The following is a 20,184-nucleotide window of genomic DNA, read 5'->3' as shown; positions in this document are numbered from 1 at the left end:
ATATTTTTCGACAATAATACTCGTATTTTCAACGGCAAGTCGACGCACACGGAGTATAGGCAAAAACCCATGTGTGGGCAAAAGAGAGTGAAACTTCTTGGCCAATAGAAGAAGCTTTGTGAACATTTCGTTCGGAAGAAAAAAACTACAGCATTTTGGTCAAACGACACATATTTGTGTGAAATTTTGAAGTCCTGAAAATGAATTCCTTGTCTAGGATATAAAACAAACCCAATATTTTAGTTTACAAAAAGCGACTCAGCCTCAAATGCAACCGCAAATTATAGGGATTCAAAGTGTGTGGCGAGATGTATCTGCCTGAAAGTAGTACTGATCTTGTGAACTCCTCAAGGCAGAGCACGCCTTCATAACCTCTGTCAACAAAACATTTTCCTTCAAACATTTGCTATCATACCATGACAAGTTTTATCACGATGTTACAGAGCAATTGATGCAAGAAATGAACGGATTCGCTGCAACATTTCTGCTTTAACCGTGTCGGGGACAGATGCTGCAAGCAAAAACAACCCATATTCCCTCAGGATCAAAAGCAAAAGAAAAATTCACAATGCCACAATTATTGGATCTCACAAAAACGAAGAAGCAGCCACATCAGCACTTGAGCACCTGAAAGATAATCTTTCATGTCCCCAAATCTCAACTGTTTTGGTGTATCATTTTATGTTTTGAAAGTTGCATATACGAGATGGTTGAAGGCGTCAGAATAGTCAACCAATGACTTTTAAACATAATTTCAGAATCTTTATGTCCAAATTTAAACCACAAAGTTAATTTATAATATTTAACGGGATGGAGAAGTCATAGTGTGTTTACCAAAAATTTCTAAGTTCTTCATAAAAAAGGGGAGAAAAATGAAAAACTCCATTACTGAGAAAGTGGAACAGATAATTACGTATGCCGATATTCAAGACTCAAGAAAAAATATCTTATGACGGTAAGACAGCACAGAAACAGAAATCAAAAGAACGGATTTAGCCAAGGAAATAATTTACTTGTGACAACCAACTATGACGTACCCAAATGGATCATGGATTTCAGTTACTATGTCATGCACGTGAGACAGAAGATGCAATGCATTGTACAAGTGCAAACATCTACGCAAATTTATAGATAATCAGGTAAAAAAGAATAAAGTATATGACTAATATCTGGAGCATACAAAGAGATAAAAGAAAGACATAAGCTAACGCATGGAGGTATTAGCAATTAGCTCAGAGACCCACCTCTTCCTTTTGGGGTTATGGCATTGATAAGGTCATCAACAGTTACATTATTCCTTCCCTTCTTCCTCGCAAATTCCCTTTTTGATCAAATGGTAAAAAGTTTCCCAAGAAATCAATTCATTTGTAGCACAAGATAAGCTTGAAATTTAACAGAGGACAAAATACGGGGTAAAAATCATCCAATTGATAACAAAATTAACAAGTGTTGACTTAATCACACCACCAACTATTTCCTTCTCATGCTTTTAACAAAAACGACCACTTCTCTACAATTACAGGCAGAAAAGAGAAAGAAACCTGCAAAGAGCTTTCATCTCATCCTTCCAGCCGCACTCGACGAGCCTTTCCCTGAGTAGATCCTTCAGCCGTTCCTTTTCCCCGCTCTCAATCAACTAGATAAAACAATTACATAAACTGATAAAACCAAAGCCTCTGATTTCCATCAATAATACTTCTCTCTACTAAAATTTGGAACTGTTTCGTGGAATTAAAATTTCAAACAGATACTCATACAACCAACTGAAAACATTAATTACCTTCATGTTGACGATTTCCTGCAGGGATGGTTCACGATCCGGCTCGATTTCAGCATCCGGAGTTGGCGGACGTTTAACTGACGCCCTCCTATTTTTCAACAAAACAAAATTAAACCGAAACCAATGTTCTCACCGAATGTTACACTTGTTCTTCAGGAAAAGGCGAAATTTTCTTACATTTGGATCGGAAGACTCAAAGAGGGCAGTAGTCTGCCACAAATCTCGCTCCGCCGACCTGCGCCGTGTTATCCGATGGAGGCTGTGTGTGTTGTTTTCCCGTTTTGCTTTTCCCGAATGTTGCTTCTGGAATGGGTTAATGTGCGAAAATGAAAAATAGGTAATTTAATTTAAAAAAAAAAAATTATTTCTCAAATATGTCAGTGACGTCAACAAACCAGACATAGTTTGATATGAACTATGAAGTATGTTGATATTCACGGAAAATTTAGGGTCCGATTCCAGCAAGTGTCACTAGTTCAGACGCAGGTTTTGAAATTATCCTGAGCCTGAAATCACAAATAAGATCGTTAGGAGGGAGCCAGGAGGGTGTCCTGTTCGTCAGTCTCCAAAGATTTGAAAACAAATCAAATCGTAATCCTGTTCCAAAGAGAAAGATATCAAATCAAATCGCAATCTTGTTTTGCATGAAAACATTTGGTCCAGGCTCCCCCTATAAATAGAGGTCCCCTCCTTGCTTCATTCTCACTTCTCTTCCACAAAATTTCCTACTCCCTTCGGTTGCTAGTTCTCTCCCATACGTAAACCCTAGTGCTGCTTCCCCATCGCTGCGCCCTAGCCCGCGCCGGCCGCACCTTACCCACGGCTCGCCCAAGCCGAGCACAGCCCCTCTCGCGTGGCATCACCCGAGCACAGTCCAGCCCTCGCCGCTCGCCTAGGTACGTCTCGCCTGCGTGCACCGTGCCAAGCCCTCGCCGAGCTCGCCCAAGCGCGCCTCACCTTCGCCCGGGCCCGCCTCACGCTCGCCCAGCGCGCCTCACCTTCGCCCGGGCCCGCCTCACGCTCGCCCAGCGCGCCACGCCTCGCCTAGTCACCCTGCCCTCGCCAGCTCGCTGGGCCGCCTACTCGCCCTCGCTGGCTCGCTGAGTGCGTCTTGCCCAGCGCGCCTGCCCGCCCTCGTCGAGCGCGCCTACTCGCCCTCGCCAGCCCGCCGAGCGCGCCTCGCCCCAGCGCGCCTTCTCGTCCTCGCCAGCCCACCGAGCGCCCCTCGTACCAGCGCGCCTGCCCGAGCATCCCGAGCTCGCCCTCTGCCACGATCGCCCGAGCGCCGTGCCACGCTCGCCCTTCGCCCAAGGGCGCCTCACCCCACGCTCGCCCCTCACCACGAGCTCACCCCTTGCCACGCTCGCCCGGTGCGCCTCCCGCACGAGTGTTCTCCCAGCACGCCACACCCCTGCGCGAGCTCGCCCCTCGCCACGCTCGCCTCCTGCCTCGCTCGCCCTTCGCGCCCAAGCGCGCCTCACCCCACGCTCGCCCCTCACCACGAGCTCGCCCCTTGCCACGCTCACCCGGTGCGCCTCTCGCCCCGCACGAGTGTTCGTCCAGAACGCCACACCCCTGCGCGAGCTCGCCCCTCGCCACGCTTGCCCTATCCGCACGCTCGCCCGAGCGCTCGCACGAGCGTGCACACACTTGTGATCGTCACCAGCTCATCCTTGCGGCTTTTTGAGTATTTTGTCACGTCTCTTCCGGGTCAGTTCTCTCTTTTTGCTGTTTGATTATCCTTAGCACCCATGTTTTCGTCTGATTCCGAGTTTAATTCCTCGAGTGACTTCGAGAGGTTTAGCGAGTCTAGCAAGTCTAGCAGGTCCAGCGAGTCTAGCCAGGGTAGGACTTCCCTAGCCGATCCTGATTTTACCCTTGATCCTTCTGAGGAGGAAGTCACCCCTCATAGTCGTCCGGGTAAGGAAGTTCGTCAAGTGACCCAACAAATGAACATATCTGAGGCAGATAATTTATAGTACGGTCATTTGTCATCCCACATCCCTCCTGGTAGCGAGTCAAAACTTAGAACTTTTTGGCACATTCCTCCCTCCCATCAGATCATCATTCCTACCGCTAAGGACCGAACCTACCTAGCCCCCAAGGGCTACTACGCCTTCTTTCAGCACCACCTTGATGTCGGCCTTCGTTTTCCCTTGTGCGATTTCTTCCAAGAATTGAGCAAGTACTATCAGGTGCATCTAGGTCTGCTCACCCCCAATGCTTTTCGCTTGATAAGCTATTTTGTTGTGCTATTCCGGGCCTTAGACCTCCCTTTGAATTGCACCACTTTCTCTTACTTCTTTGTTCTGTCCAGGTCAAAAGAAGGACCTTTTTATGTGACTTGTCGATCTAGCCATAAGTTTTTCGAGTGGGCTCCTAGTCATGTTAAGGATTGGAAAAAATACTTCTTCTTTATTCAACCACCCAAAGAATTGACATGTTATACCGATTGGTACCCCACTTTTACCAAGCCCGACCTTTCCAAGGGTTACAAAAAAGATAATGACTATCTGCAGATAATGAGTGTACTAGGAGATAAATGCTTTAACATTCCCCAACTTCTATCTGAAGATCTCTTGTGTCACGCCGGGTTAAGTCCCGCAAAAATTAAACTGAAGGAGGATGCCGGTAGATATTCTCATTTCTTCACCCTTTTTATCTCTTTTTCTTATTGTGTTCTTTGATGATATTCTAACTCGATTCACTGTTTTTATTTGCAGGTGTTAGAATCATGAATGCCGCAGTGCTTCGCGAGATTGCGAAGAAGAAAGTTGGGAGTTCGTCCTCTGCCCCACATAAGTCAATCGTTCCAGCAGTCACGACGGGCACAAAGGAAGATTGCAATGCTGCTGAGAAGAAGAAAACAGGTTCTGGCTCTACTACTGCGAAGAGATCTGCTAGCTCCCCTACGGCTGTCAAGAAGAAGGCATGCTCCTCCTCCTTCGCCCCAAAGCGAACTTCACCTCTACCTCCTCCGCCTGGTAAGAAGAAGGCGTCCATTGATCCTAGCCCGTCAGTCCCGCGTCCTGGTAAGCGCAAGATTTCTGAGATATCAGCCATGTCGGTCTCTTCTCCAGAAGGGTCAGGGTCGGATGAGGGGCCTCCCCCTGAATCGGGGTTACATCCTCTATACACATCGGATACGGCCATCGTGGGGCGGTGTCCTACTCAGCTGGCTCAGAAGATAATGTATCAGCTTCCTTCTGACGCGGATGCAGCGTTCATGAATTCACTGGGGTGGTCTGACCTCACTCGCCGGACATGCAGCAGTATCACTGAGGTATATTTCTCCTTCTAGTCTCTAGATTGATGTCCAATACATGTATGATTTTCTTGTCATCTTTTCACTCTTGTCTACTTATCCAGGGCATGATGTACATAGGGGAGTTGATGGAGCGTGCCAACACCACTCGATCTACTGCCTGCCAAGACTTGCGCGAGGGCATGGCTCTTCGTGAACAGCTCCAAGCTACTATCGATAAGATGAAAGCGACACATGCTAAGGAGCTTTCGGAGTCCCCAGCTCGAGGTGACGAGCTTCTGAAGGAAAAACAAGAGCTTCTGAAAGAGAAACACGAGCTTAAGCGACTGACAGAGGACAGTGTGAGGGAGAATTAGAGGCTGAAGGAAGAGTTAAAGACTGCTCAAGCTGAGGCAGCACAAATCCATAGGGACCTCAAGGATGCTAAGGCGCAACACGCTTTCGAAGCCTCTTCATTCAAGGAAGAATTCCTCAAGTCTGAGGAGTTCAACGATATCTGCGCTCCTAAAGCTTGTCATTTTCTGGAGGTGGGTTTCGAGGGTGCAGTCGGTCTCTTCAAGGCTCAGGGCTGCTATCCTCCGCCAGGCGCCCCTACTGACTTCATCGACATTGAGGCTTTCGTAGCGAGTCTACCCCCCGATTCTTAGGCCGAGCTCATTTACTTGTGTTATTTTTCATTTACGCAGACATTGTATGCCTCCGGGCCATATTCTGTTATTTTCTGCACTGGTTTACTTTCCGTAGTACTATGCAACTTTTGCGATGTTTACATTCGATTACTTTCTTTTGCACGCTTTTGGCATGTACGAACTCGCTTTACGCAACATTGAGTATTTTACATTTGAATTTATGGCTTCTTCGGAGTTTGTATATGCTATTATTAACCTGCTATGGCAAATAAAATCCCCACCCTTTAAATACTCTGCTAGGTGATATTTTAGCAGAAAAATTCAATTTTTCACGCAGCTCTTCTACTAGGCGATGCCTTAGTAGGGAAATAAAAATTCAACACCCCCACCCTCTAACTCCTCTACTAGGTGATACCTTAGCAGGAAAATAAAAATTCAACATCTACATCCTCTAACTTCTCTGCTAGCTGATACCTTAGCAGGAAAATAAAAATTCAACCTCCCCACCCTCTAACTCCTCTGCTAGGTGATACCTTAACAGGAAAATAAAAATTCAACATCCCCACCCTCTAACTCCTCTACTAGGTGATACCTTAGCAGGAAAATAAAAATCAACATCTTCATCCTCTAACTCCTCTGCTAGGTGATACCTTAGCAGGAAAATAAAAATCAACATCCCCACCCTCTAACTCCTCTGCTAGGTGATACCTTAGCAGGAAAATAAAAATTCAACACCTCCCTACCCTCTAACTCCTCTGCTAGGTGATACCTTAGCAGAAAAATAAAAATCAACATCCCCACCCTCTAACTCTTCTGCTAGGTGATACCTTAGCAGGAAAATAAAAATTCAACACTCTCACCCTCTAACTCCTCTGCTAGGTGATACCTTAGCAGGAAAATAAAAATTCAACACCTCCCCACCCTCTAACTCCTCTGCTAGGTGATATCTTAGCAGGAAAATTTAATTTTTCACGCTGCTCCTCTACTAGGCGATGCCTTAGTAGGAAAATAAATTTTTCCGCGCCCCAACTCTGCTCCTCTACTAGGCGATGCCTTAGTAGGAAAATAAAATTTCTCCACGCCCCAACTCTGCTCCTCTACTAGGCGATGCCTTAGTAGGAAAATAAAATTTCTCCTCGCCTCCACTCTGCTCCTCTACTAGGCACAACCTAAGTAGGAAAATAAAATTTTTTCTCTTCTTCCAATACAACAACATTCATGAATTAAAAAGAAGAACCGGATTTTATTGAATTCCAAATGATTACATAGGAAAATTCAAAATGAAATACATTAGCAATCAAATCAAGGATAATATTTTCTAAGATGGTAAGCGTTCCAGGGCCTCTTCAATGCCTTGCCCTGCGCATTCTCCAAGTAATAGGCTCCCGAGCTCAGTCTTTCGATAACTTTGAAGGGACCCTCCCACTTTGGGTCCAACTTTCCTCTCTGCTCTTCTTACACCTTCCTCAGGACCAAGTCACCTACCTGGAAGTTTCTCTGAATAACCCTCCAATTATAAGACTGTGCAATGCGGTTCTTATAAGCTTCCATGTGAATGCTGGCAGCCTCTCTCTTTTCTTCCAAAAGATCAAGGTCAGTAGCGCGTCTCGCATCATTGTCCTCGTCATAAAGCACTACCCTTGCCGATTCCAGCCCAATCTCAGCCGGGAGCACTGCCTCATTACCGTAGACCAAACTGAAAGGAGTTTCTTTGGTTCCTTCCCTCGGAGTGGTTCGGTATGCCCATAAGACACTTGGTAGCTCATCCACCCAATTGCCCTAAGCTTTGCCAAGTCGAACCTTCAGACCCTGCACCAGCGTCTGATTAGTCACCTCCACCTGACTATTACTCTGCGGGTAAGCTACAGAGGTAAAGACTTGTTGGATTTTCATCTCTTTACACCAAGCTTGGATCCTGGTCCCCTGGAACTGTCTCCCATTATCGGATATCAGTTTCCTAGGTACTCCGTATCTGCATACTATACTCTTCCACAAGAACTTCAGGACGTCATTTTCAGTGATTCTGGCCAGAGGCTCTGCTTCCACCCATTTTGAAAAATAGTCAAATGCTACCAATAGGAACTTCTTCTGAGCAGGAGCTATAGGAAAAGGCCCCACAATATCTATTCCCCACTGGTCAAAAGGACAGGCGGCCGTGACAGCCTTCATTGCCGTGGCCGGTCGGTGATGTAACCGGTTATGGCGTTGACAACTATCACAAGACATCACTAACTCTTGAGCATCACGCAGCACGGAGGGCCAAGAATAACCGGCGAGTAGCACCTTCCTTGCCAACGCATAAGCCCCTAAATGATTTCCACAACATCCCTCGTGAACTTCTCGGAGCACATAATCAGCCTCTTGATAACTCAAGCATCGAAGAAGCGGCCCTGCAAAAGACGTTCTATACAATACTTCTCCGATCATCACATAACGCAAACACTGTGTCTTCAACTTACGAGCTTCGCGAGGGTTATCAGGAAGCTTTCCCTCTTTCAAGTAATCAACTATGCCAGTCCTCCAATCCTCATCCTTCTGTTCAACTGCGGGTGAACTCGTGTGAGGTGTGAGTTCAACTTGAAATACCACATCTCTAGTCTTCCAACTTCCCATTGTTCCAGCCATTTTGGCTAGAGTGTCTGCCTTTTCATTTTCCTTCCTGGGAATCTGTTCAAATGTAATCTCTGTGAATTTCTCTCTAATTCTGTTCACCTCTTGAGCATACTCAATAAGCTTCTCATCCTTCACCTCATACATCCCCTTCGTCTGTTGTGCTACCAACTGTGAGTCAGAAAAAATAAGTACCCGGGTAGCTCCCACATTTATGGCTGCTCGAAGTCCTGCCAACACAGCCTCATACTCTGCCTCATTGTTGGATGCTCGAAAGTCCAACCTTACAGCCAACTTCACTTCCTCCCCAGCTGGTGAAATCAGTACTACTCCCACCCCACTTCCATCCTTCGACGAGGAACTATCCACATACACCTTCCAAGGGTCTTCATTCTCCTGATGCACAGTCTCAGCCAGAAAATCTGCTAAGGCTTGTGCTTTGATAGCTGTTCTTGGTTCATACTGGATGTCATACTCTCCCAGCTCAGTAGTCCATTTTACCAAACGGCCAGACATATCGGAATGAGTGAGGATTCTGCCCAATGGACTGTTAGTTAGCACCACAATTGGATGAGATAGGAAGTAGGGTTTCAAGCGTCTCGCTGTCATCACTAAAGCCAAAGCCAATTTTTCCAACCCTGAGTATCTGATCTCTGCCCCCTTGAGTGCATGCGAAATATAATATACTAGCTGTTGAGTTGATCCCTCCAACTTGACAAGGACCGAACTTACAGCTTCCTCGGTGGCAGATAAATATACCCACAAAGGCTCACCTGCCGCCGGTTTGGCCAGGACAGGCAGCTCAGCAAGGTATTTTTTCAACTCTTCAAACGCTTTCTCGCAAGCCGGATCCCATTCAAATTTTTTCGCCTTTCTCAAAGTCCGAAAGAACGGTAAGCTTCTTTGGGCGGACCTCGAGATAAAACGCGCTAATGCAGCAATCCTCCCTGTCAACTGCTGAACCTCTTTGGGTCCTCGGGGAGAGACCATATTTTGGATAGCTTGAACTTTCTCAGGGTTAGCTTCAATCCCCCTCTCTGTCACCATATAACCCAGAAACTTCCCACTCTTCACCCCAAAGATACACTTCTGAGGATTCAACTTCTGCCCATAAGACCTGAGGGTGGAAAAGGTCTCCACTAAGTCAGGTACGAGCTGGGTTGAATCCTTAGACTTTACCATGATGTCGTCCACATACACTTCGACATTCCTTCCCACCTGTTCAAAAAAGACTCTATCTATCAATCGCTGATACGTGGCTCCGGCTATTTTGAGTCCGAAGGGCATGACCACGTAGCAGAAAGTTCCTTCAGACGTGATGAAACTCACTTTATCTTGGTCCTCCACAGCCAAGGGAATTTGATGATATCCCTGATAAGCATCCAACATACATAAATATTGATGTCCCGCTGTGGAGTCCACCAACTGATCTATCCGAGGCAGAGGATAACAATCTTTAGGGCATGCCTAATTGAGCTCTCTGAAATCCACACACATCCTCCATTTCCATGAACTCTTCAGAACAAGAACGACATTCGAGATCCAAGTAGGAAATTGCACCTCTCGAATGTGCCCAGCATTGAGCAACTCTCCCACCTCCTTCTTTATAACTATATCTTTCTCGGGCCCGAAGTGTCTTTTCTTATGCTTCACAGGACGGGAATTTGGCAAGATGTTTAATCGGTGTTCTGCTACATCTGGGCTCGTCCCTGTGAGCTCTTGGGCTGACCAAGCGAACCCGCTGAGATTAGCCTGTAAACAAGTAATGAGTTCATCTCTGACCTCTGGGTCAAGGTCAGGGGCTATTCTTAGCGTCTTCTTGTCGGGCCTCAATGTCACGATCTTCGGCTTCTCATCTATCACCTCATGAAACTCCCTTACTACTACGGGCAACCCGCTTCGCTCCCTTCTAATCATATTGACCTCCACACGCGCCCTCTTCCCCTCTTCTTTCACTATCCCCTCATAACACCGACGCACGACCCTCTGGTCCCCGCATAAGACTCCAACCTCCTTCCCTACAGGAAACTTCAACTTCTGATGATACGTGGACGCTACAGCTCTGAAATCCTTTAGGGTTGGTCGCCCCAGAATTCCATTGTAAGCGGATGGGGTGTCCACCACTGTAAATGTTGTCATCTTTGTTACCCGCCGAGGCTCATGTCCCAAAGATAGAGGAAGGAAAATCTGCCCGAGTGGAGGGATGGCATGTCCAGCAAATCCATATAGAGGAATAGATATTGGCTCGAACTCGAATCCCTCCACCTTCATCTGATCCAGAGTGCTCTTGAACAGGATATTAACAGAGCTTCCATTATCAATAAAGATTCGTGCCACATCGTAATTGGCAACGGTGGCCGTTACCACCAAGGCATCGTTATGAGGAGCCACAATGCCTCGGAGGTCATCTGGTCCAAAACTGATGACAGGATCCTGGGGTAAGTCCGCACCCTTAGATATTTCAAAATTCTCCAACCTCCTGCCATGTGCCTTTCGCGCTCGCCCGGAATCCCCATCAGTAGCACCCCCCGAGATCATGTGAATCATTCATCTCGTAGGGTGGTTATCCTCATTCGTTCCCCTCTTTGGTTCAGCGGGCTCCCGAGGGACTTCATGACCTCGACCTTCTCTCCTCGGCTCCTCGATCCTCTGATGTATCCACGGAGGGCCTCGACCCCGCCTAGAAGATGGGGCGAGATCTCAGTTCACTCCTGGACGAGGATCCTTCTTGTCTACCCTGTGGCGGAGGTCGAGCACTGCTCTCAACCCTCTGCGACTTCTCCCCCCTCTCCCCTGACTCCCTCACCTCCATCACCTTATCCCGACTCCTATTCAGAGGAATATGTGATGAGAATTGTTCTCTACTTCTGGTTCTGTCCTCCTCCCTCTCACCTGCACCTCTCTTCTTACCGCCTCTCTCGGCTCCCTCCACCCTACTCCCTCCGGGTCGGTTTTCCATCCTTCTATACCATTGGGCGTCTTCCAAGTTTACATATTTTTCCGCCCGAGCTAACAAGTCATCATAGCTCGACGGAGGTTTCTTGACCAGCGACTTGAAGAATTCTCCCCCCCTTAGCTCTTGGGTAAAGGCACTTATCATGATGTCGGGGGTAGCCGCTGGTATTTCCAACGCTGCGCTGTTGAAGCGCTGGACAAACTCCCGTAAAGTTTCAGCCTCTTTCATTACAAACAAACTCAAGTAGTTTTTCTGGTGCCTCTTGCTGCTGGCATATCGGTGCAAGAAAGCTGCAGCAAAATCTTCGAAAGATTGTATGGAGTTGGGCTGCAGGGTATTAAACCATTGTTGGGCTGACCTTATCAACGTGCCCAGAAACACCCTGCACCTAACTCCATCCGAATACTGGTGCAACAGAGCCGCATTCTCAAATCTTCCCAAGTGTTCTTCGGGGTCTGTATGTCTGTCATATTCTCCAACGTTCGATTGTCGGAAATTTGGGGGAAGCCTTTCTTCCAAGATGGATAGTGAAAAAGGGCTTCTTTTCTTGGGTACCGGCGCCCTGCTTCCTACCTGCTCCCTCAACCTCCGTATCTCCTTCCACATCTCCCCCATCTCACTAATCTCCCCACTTTGGAGGGGATGCGTCTCTTCAACCCTGCTCTGGTGGACTTCAACATTTTCCACTCGCTCCTGGTGAGTGGCCTGCTCTTCAACGAACGTAGATTCTTGGTTCTTCTTCATAGCCTCATCCACGGTCCGAGTGATAAATTGACCCAACTGCTACAGGGTCAAGTTTCCCACATTTTCATTAGGACGGGGTTGCTCGACCCTGTTCTCTTGACGAGGTTGTTCTGTTCTCGCCTCCTGATGGGGTTGTTCCTGCCTTGCCTCAGCATGAGACTGTTCGGGTCCCCTCTGAGGACGCGATGATGCTGAGGTAGCTCTTTTACTCCCTCTCTTCCCTACCATCTCTACGTCTCAACTCAAATTTTCCCACAGACGGCGCCAAGTGATAGTCACGGAAAATTTAGGGTCCGGTTCCAGCAAGTGTCACTAGTCCAGATGCAGGTTTTGAAATTATCCTGAGCTTGAAATCACAAATAAGATCGTTAGGAGGGGGCCAGGAGGGTGTCCTGGCGTAGCCCCTCCGACGCTCAAGTCAGAGACTGAGGATATATGAGGTGAGCAGCTAAGGGTGCTGCTGAAAACAATATAGTGAATGAATATCATACGCTCAAACCTGGTATTTATCGGAGAATACATGGGCCCTTGGTGGGCCTGTCTTCCATTTGGGCTGGGGATGGGCCAAGGGTAATGGACCCATCCATGGGGTATCATATGTGATAGTGAAAAATATATAATATTTCAATTGTAAATAAATATGTATTACTAACATAATAATTATAATCTTATTCATTTGTGTAATTTGATTAAACTTTAAAAGAAATAAAAATGTGTAATCTTCTATTATTTTACAAAACGATGTCTAAATTAATGGGTATGTCTTTTGTGAGACGGTCTCATGAATCTTTATCTATGAGATGAGTCAACCCTACCGATATTCACAATAAAAAGTAATACTCTTAGCATAAAAAGTACTTTTTTCATGGATGACCCAAATAAGATATATATCTCACAAAATACAGCCCGTAAAACCGTATCACATAGGTTTTTACCAAAACTAAATTGTATTAGACCTCTATCATATGTTGTGGTTGACAAGAAATTTAGTGATTACTCAATCCACCATTAATTTACACATATCTTTCGATCATCTCATATAACGTACAAAACAATGTTTATTAACAAAATCAATCAAACAAAACATCCAAATATGTCGAGGGTATATTTGGAGATATGAATTTTAAATTATTTGATTTCGAAACAATATATTAAATCTTAAATATACATGTACTTATCTGCACACTAGTAATACAAAGTAGAATTAATTCCAAATGACATTATTATTGGTCTCACAGATCGTATTTTGTATGACAAATCTCTTATTTGGATCATCCACGAAAAAATATTACTTTTTCTGCTAAGAGTATTACTTTTTATTGTGAATATCGGTAAGATTTACTCGTCTTACAGATAAACATTCGTGAGACCGTCTCACAAGAGACCTACTCTTTATTTTTTAAAAAAATAAAATATATTTAGATATATTTGAAATCCATGAATTTATCGCAACCTAAAAAAAATCCAGTGCAAAAAATGTGACAAGATTAAAGATTTTGATTTGTTTCATAAATAATTTGTAATTTTTTTAAGAGGTAATAATATGTAAATTTATTTATCATGTGGTACATTTATAGGGGTAATTTGTATAATGTAAAAATATAAGGGGAAAAGTGCAATATCTGTCTTTCTACTCCGTATTGTTTTTCCGCCTGTTCCCGCTCTCAAAGACGTACACATTCCCGCCGAATCCCCCGCCCCTGATAAATCGAGTTTCCCAAATTGTAAACCTAATTCCTTCATCTTCACAGTAATGGCAGCACGGGAGGAAGAAGATAGCATGGCTATGGATCCGCACCAGCTCGAGATCCCGACTCGCCGAGTGAAGAACATCATGAAACTTGATAAGGATATCAACAAGGTCAACTCCGAAGCCTTGCATCTTATCGCCTGCTCTACCGAGCTTTTCATCGAATTCCTCGCCGAAAAATCGGCACGCGTCGCGTTGGAGAAGAAGAAGAAGACCATACGGTTGGAACACTTGCGAGTTGCGGTGAAAAGACACCAGCCGACCGGGGATTTTCTCCTCAGTTCTCTCCCGAAGCCTTCTATGCCTTATGATCAGCAGCTTCCGAAGGATCGGGTGAAAACTGGACCCTCTGGAAAGCCGGTTCCTTTTTCCACGCGTAGAATTGACGCTTTCTTTCAGAAATGTACTTAATGCTCTTTCTGGATTTTCCATTTGTTTTTCACATTCTGGAACAGTGGTGAAATGTTGATTTGTTAGGATTTTGTGGTGATTCGTCCATGAAAGTTGGGGCAACGTGTTTAAGTTATCAAGCTTTTGTGAATTCCATCCTAGCATAGTGGAGGTATCTGAAATATTTATATGTTTGATGCTAAGATTTGAGAAGCACATCACAGGGACTATTGATATTGATTAAGATGAAGCATCAATCTTTTGTAAGTTGGACAAGGATCTTTCATCATCTGTTCAGAATGGTTAAATATACCAATATTGGTGATTTACCGTGCTTTATGTAGCTTCTTGTTAATTTTGCATATTAACGAGACTTCAACCTTTCTATGTGGTTATTTAGTTAGCTATCTATTAGATGGTTTCCTTTTCATGAATTCAAATTGTCATATACCCAATTCATTGCTTGGTTTACTAATTTCTTTCGCTCAAAATAACTTCATTTGGGAGGGGTTTGACATTCATGAGTGCTGTTCTGGCTTTGTGAGAGGAATGATAATCTTGGTATGATAAAATTTGATCTATCACATCAATTTTTATGTTCTTATGAAATCGGAAAATATAATCATTCACACGAGGAGAAAGTTTGTTTCACCAAAGACATCTATTAACTTATTTCTCCTACTGTGTAGTTCCTCGGGGAAAATCAGCCATTTTTTCTCTATTCGCGCCTAGGGTGAAAAGGGGCCAGAATATGATGAGACAACAGAAACTGTATCTTCTCTAAGATGTGAAGCGAAGCCTTTTCGAGGACTTATTCTTGGTTTATATGTCTTCTTTCCTCCTTTTCTAAAAGATATGCCTTGTCCTGGTGAGTTCATGATGTTTGGTCCCATCTGCTGTAAACCCATTGAAAGCTTTCTATTCACAGGGGTACCATTGCTAAAACCTCCATTCAAGTTTCCATCTGGATTGCGCCAACTACTGGTACTTGGCCTTGTTCCAAAAGGGCTATCTTGTTCAATTATTACTTTACTTTGTGCCTTCTTCAGTTCCTGTAGGAAGAGAAATAACCTCGTCCATTAAAGATAAGCATTAGAGTTAGAGGAATGTGCATATATGTGTGTGAGATGTTGAAAATTTGCATATGCTGTCACCCTTTGTCTTTGTTTTTCCTCTTCCCTTTCCTTCCTCAAAATATTGTATTCTTCCAGCATTTCTAGTAGAGGAACCTAGTAGCAGGGGGAAAAAATCTTTGGTGAGCGGATTACAGTAAATTTCCTTGATCAAATAATTTTTAGTGACAATTAGACATGAAGCACAAACATTCTTTGGTTTCTGTTAGATGATTACTTCAATCCGGATGCTTCTTGATACCTGTTATGAACTTTTTGGGATCTGCTATTCAGCATTTGTGTCCCCATTAAGAATTATTTATACTCATTAGCTGTGCCCATGTGCAGTTACAATACTCAAATAATCAATGGTTCTTGTCGGTTTCTCATCATATAATAAATATTTGATGTATAATGTTGTGGATGGCTGGACGCTTTGTAAATCATAAAAATTGATTATATTTCAATCGCTTATTTTAGTTCCAGTATACCTCATCATACAGGAAAACTTTCTTTCTTTCTTCTTCCCAGTATTTTGTCTTGGATATCAGCAAATCCACCAAAGCTGTCAATGGAAACAAAATGGACAGAAATGCTTACTTATTTTCCTTTGAACTTATTTAATAGTATTTAATACTGGAGTGTAAACATTTATTTTCAATTTGGATGCATGAGGTAATCTTGATTGAAGATAGAATTTTATATGTTGGGCTAATCGATAACTTAGGTGAAAAACCTGGTATCTTGTTGACCATCACTCTTGCATGTTCTGCTCTTTTAAGGTTCTTGTGTGCCCCCCTGCTGACTGAGTACCGATTTTCGTCCTGAAATGTCGATGGCATAAGTTTTCTTTGATAAAAGTTCATGCTCACAGACTACATTGCAAAGCCAAGTTGTTCACATAGTGGGGCAAAACTAAAACCCTAAAGCTTGAAATGTTTAGAGGGGGTGAAATCATATTTTCGTTAACAAATGAATATATAAAACAATAAAAAATGGAAGGGTCGGGGTGAGCAATTGTGCCCACCCTGTCCCTCTCTCGCTCCACGACTGGTCACATAAGCAAGATAAAAGTCTGACCCTTATATAGTCTTCCAGCCATCTCTCCTCATCACAGACTAATATCCATTTTTCCACTTTCTCCATGATCACCTTGCGACTGAAAGCTTCTTCTTTTGCTCTAGATATCTGTTCATCCATACTTGTGAGGAGATCGGCATGATCGATTTCCCCTTTTGTACAGTGCTATCAGCCAAAATGCTTAAATCACAAACTGTAAATTATAACATTAGCTGAAATATTATTCAGTCTGACCAGAATTTATTTGGTTGATTATTTTTTCCATTTCGAATTTTGAAGGAACTTCCATGTGTGATCGACTGCATATCTCGTCAAGCTCTGTTTGTTTTTTGAAGAAGAACTGTTTTATCTTGCTTGCTTTTAACTGATCCAGTCTCTTAACTTCGGTCTCAGCCTTGGAACATTTTGGATCAGATTGAATTGTTTGACTAAATCATGCAAGAATTGAACACTGCAGAATACCTGTTGAACAAAATCCAGATCAAGGCTTCCAGGGGTGAATATATCATCTGATGAAATTGATGATAGACTTGTGATATGAAGAAATTTTTGATAGTCTTCGAACGGCGTATCCATGAGATTCCACAAGTTAGCCAATGCTTTACCAAGCTGTTGAAGCTGCATTAATCGCATCAGTTTAAAGCTGTGATTAAGGTTTCTTGTGAGGATTTATATGCTTTTCTACCTCTAGTGCGGTTATTATTCAGTGTGTCCAGCTATTTCCAGTATGTTTCTTACTGGAGGACGTGAATGGGACCTCTCTAGGTTGTTAAAAAAAATTACCTTATCAATTCGCATTTGTTTTTCTGCTTCAAGAGACTTCACTATATTGTCAAGTTTTTTAAAAATATCGTCGCTGATATTCTTTGATAAGCCTGACAATTCATTCAAGCTTGGATGTGCTTTGGTTATTATCTGGGAAGAATCCATCCCCAAAGTGGCCGACAAGTCTCTGATGTTGCATATATAATTTTCTACTCTCTGAAGCCTGTCACTCTTTGATGCATAAACAAGGGTGGAATATTAAACTTAGAATGATAATTTGGAAAAGAGCGAATTTTTTCGTTTCTGGAAATTTTATTTGCATTATCTGTGAATACCTTTTCACGGTGAAGTCTCTGAAGCTCAGCCTGACACTCTTCAAGTTTCTTCAAAGAAAGATCATTCTCGTTTACCAGGACAGTAGATGTATCATTGTACTCTGTCCGACCGGCTATTTCTGCAGAAATTTTATGGGTTTGACCTTGCACCACACGAAATTGCTTTACTCTCTCTTCTTTTCTTAACTGCATCTCCCGCAATGCTGGGGTTATAGCATTTAGCTGTTCCGTAAGTGTTCCAGTCATTTTCTCTGGCTGTGATCAAGAAAGGTGCTTCAATTAATGCAAGGTATTTTACACTTAACAAGCATTCTTGTGCTAAGATCGTTGTGTACTGTTTGTAGAACATGATATGGTCCTTTTTTTTTCTAAAAATTTGTTTTTTTGTTGTACAGGTTTTCCCAGTGGTTTACATTTAGCGATATCATTTTGCAATTTGTATTTCTAGAGCAGTTTCTGTACATAAAATTCATTAAATTAGCATTGGTGTTGCATGCATATACTAGTTTAAAATTTCGTATTATGTTCAGATTGTCGTCTGGTCTTCAGCCAAACTTTTTAATGTCAGATTATGGTTAGATGACACGACCAATCTTACTCTTCCAGGGAGTGATCTTTCACCGAGTGACAGAAGTAGATGAGTATATCCAGCCTCAGATTCTGCAAGTTGCTGATGCAGTCGAGCTCGTGACATGCTGGCAGTGTCTACTTTCCTTCTATAAACTTCAAGGCATTCCTGTTCAAGTTCATGTAAAATCTTTTCCCTGATACTGTTATCTTCTCCAACTTCATCCCATATCATCTGCATGAAATGGTAAATGATCAGTCAATAATCAAACATCATTTAAATAAATGGAAATGTCACATTTGATTGAAAAACTCGCCTCTAATTCTTGTAGTAAATATCCACAAGATGTCTCCAGCAATGCCGAACTTCCCGTTCCGTTGTACTCTTGGAACGACCCCATGTGAAAAGTTTAGTTCAATCCGTGGAGAGAAATGATGTATATGTTTAAGAAGAGTGTGTTCTTTAGCTACAAAGTTGAATTCTGTGTATCCTAGAGGAGTTTATATAAAGTGAAGCATAGATATATTGTAATAAGGTGGGGGATGAATATTTGCTTGAAAGACAAGGCTTCACTGGTGGTTGACAGTGAAACTTTGGTTTCAAGAGTTTCCTCGCTTGTGATCAAGTTTTCTTCTCTTTTTTCTTTTTCTCCATGAAGTTTATTTGAATGCACGAATGCACTAACATGATTTGGCAATAAACGTATTTTCATATCATGATAAAAAATATAAGAGTATTCAAGTATTCATTTACTGAAGCATCTTTATCCCTCTTTAATGCTTTAATCAGAACTTGATTCGGAAGTAAGCTCGCCGGTCAGAGATAAAAGGCTGGATGTCTCGTGGCCTGTGCCAGCTTCTTGCTCACTGTCAAATTGAAAGGCATGAGATTTGTGGAAAGTTCGATGCTTGCTCGATTAAAGATTCAAATAGATTTGTTGGTTGATAGATTTACGGTAATAGATTTATCTTGAATAACTAGTGTTGAATAAAATAAGAGTAAATTTGATATTGAATCAATTGACATATCATATTCTTTTCAGGTTTGATAATTCGGTATGGTATGGTAACGATTTCAAAAAAAAAACTTATCAATGGTCACGATGATTAAAACTGTATTTGGGGGTTAATGACCAGGTTCTTCGGAATATTTTTTTTTTTGGCAATATCACAAGAAGATCAGTGATGCCTTATCTATAAGCTGACATTCCACCCTGCTCACCTTTCTTTAGTGCTTTAATGGGTACAAACTACTCTTTAACACCCTTAAATCGACAGTTTGCCTTTCCCCATCAGTTTCTCCGTTAGGTGGCACAGTGAAGCTCAGGCTTCGACCCAATCCTCTGATAGTGCCAAATTTAATGGTTTTTCTACTACTGTTCGGATATGTATTTTGATTGATCTCCCTCCGATAATTGTCACGTCCCGAGACCGAGGTTAGTCGACACCGATGTTTTACAACAATGCAATCGAAAACAATAAGCATCGTAGTACAGTATAAACCAAGATCAGTTTATAACTCATAATCAAACGTAAAATTGTCTTTACAACGAAAATTATCGAAAACGTTAAAACTATGCGGAAGCGTTTTACAACTTAATTAAACATAAACTTATATTAAACATCTTTGTGCGTCCATCACCAGCCCTAAAACTGGTCTGACTCTTCTTCATCGATATGTTTTTCAGGCTTATTTTGGGGAGGGTAGAGTAAGGGGTGGGTGATATGGTTGTCACTCAGCAAGTGGGGGCCGTTCGAGCACATACATAACAAATGTACATAATTTTCGGAAAACACATATCATACGTAACATGATTCATATCATCAACATAAACATATATTTGACTAGGCACTGAGATTCTTCTACTTTTCATGACTTATTGATATCAGTCCCTAATTTTTACTCCTTTAAGGGAGCGCCGTATAACGCTTACAATCCCACTGTGTAAGAGTCATAACATATCCTATATCCAGTTGAATCCTCAGTACCAACACATAAAATATATGATAATCATATCAAGAAATGGCAGAAGAAAAATTGCACACGACCGAATTTTCGAAAAAACGAAAATGAATAAACGAAATTATTATTTTAAAACAAGCCCACTTACCTTAGATCTTGATGAAAGAAAAAAACGTGGAGGGTTCCGTGCATAGGGATCTTCTAATCCTTTCTTGGATCTAGACTGCAGCAACGCATC

General features: G+C 43.0%; 3 protein-coding genes and 1 long non-coding RNA gene across 7 annotated transcripts; 2 read left to right on the top strand and 2 right to left on the bottom strand.

The window, feature by feature from the left end:
- Positions 1–94: 94 nt before the first annotated feature.
- LOC142521127 (transcription and mRNA export factor ENY2) lies at positions 95–2,130 on the bottom strand. 2 transcript variants are annotated; one of them, XM_075624336.1, is made up of 5 exons: positions 1,958–2,130; positions 1,781–1,868; positions 1,542–1,636; positions 1,245–1,321; positions 95–511 (listed from the first exon to the last, which is right to left on the bottom strand). In XM_075624336.1, coding segments are annotated over exons 1-5 (336 nt in total). In that variant the 5' UTR covers positions 1,960–2,130; the 3' UTR covers positions 95–437. The 2 variants fall into 2 exon arrangements, with proteins under 2 accessions (XP_075480451.1, XP_075480449.1); XM_075624334.1 differs by having other exon boundaries at positions 95–374.
- Positions 2,131–13,639: 11,509 nt separating this feature from the next.
- On the top strand, positions 13,640–16,846 carry LOC142520931 (uncharacterized). 3 transcript variants are annotated; one of them, XM_075624091.1, is made up of 2 exons: positions 13,640–14,387; positions 16,710–16,846. In XM_075624091.1, exon 1 carries the CDS (start codon positions 13,738–13,740, stop codon positions 14,143–14,145), a length of 408 nt encoding a protein of 135 aa, XP_075480206.1. In that variant the 5' UTR covers positions 13,640–13,737; the 3' UTR covers positions 14,146–14,387; positions 16,710–16,846. The 3 variants fall into 3 exon arrangements, with proteins under 3 accessions (XP_075480206.1, XP_075480207.1, XP_075480205.1); XM_075624092.1 differs by having other exon boundaries at positions 13,640–14,137; positions 16,596–16,718; XM_075624090.1 differs by lacking the exon at positions 16,710–16,846 and adding an exon at positions 14,814–14,952 and having other exon boundaries at positions 13,640–14,685.
- On the bottom strand, positions 14,853–18,440 carry LOC142520929 (65-kDa microtubule-associated protein 8). Its single transcript, XM_075624089.1, has 11 exons — positions 18,301–18,440; positions 18,015–18,218; positions 17,417–17,671; positions 17,100–17,312; positions 16,779–16,934; positions 16,551–16,710; positions 16,317–16,468; positions 15,973–16,060; positions 15,728–15,801; positions 15,279–15,353; positions 14,853–15,176 (listed from the first exon to the last, which is right to left on the bottom strand). The coding sequence occupies exons 1-11, from the start codon at positions 18,382–18,384 to the stop codon at positions 14,853–14,855; spliced, it is 1,785 nt and encodes a 594-aa protein (XP_075480204.1). The 5' UTR covers positions 18,385–18,440.
- Positions 17,233–18,609, top strand: LOC142520932 (uncharacterized). The gene is made up of 4 exons (XR_012814031.1): positions 17,233–17,368; positions 17,473–17,705; positions 18,023–18,230; positions 18,316–18,609. It is a non-coding gene; the product is annotated as an uncharacterized LOC142520932 (long non-coding RNA).
- Positions 18,610–20,184: the final 1,575 nt, after the last annotated feature.

This window comes from Primulina tabacum, chromosome 12, assembly GCF_025594145.1.
Source record: "Primulina tabacum isolate GXHZ01 chromosome 12, ASM2559414v2, whole genome shotgun sequence".
Taxonomy (NCBI): Eukaryota; Viridiplantae; Streptophyta; class Magnoliopsida; order Lamiales; family Gesneriaceae; genus Primulina; species Primulina tabacum.
The sequence above is the reverse complement of the archived record's forward strand: the minus strand, read 5'-3'. Positions and strand labels throughout refer to the sequence as shown.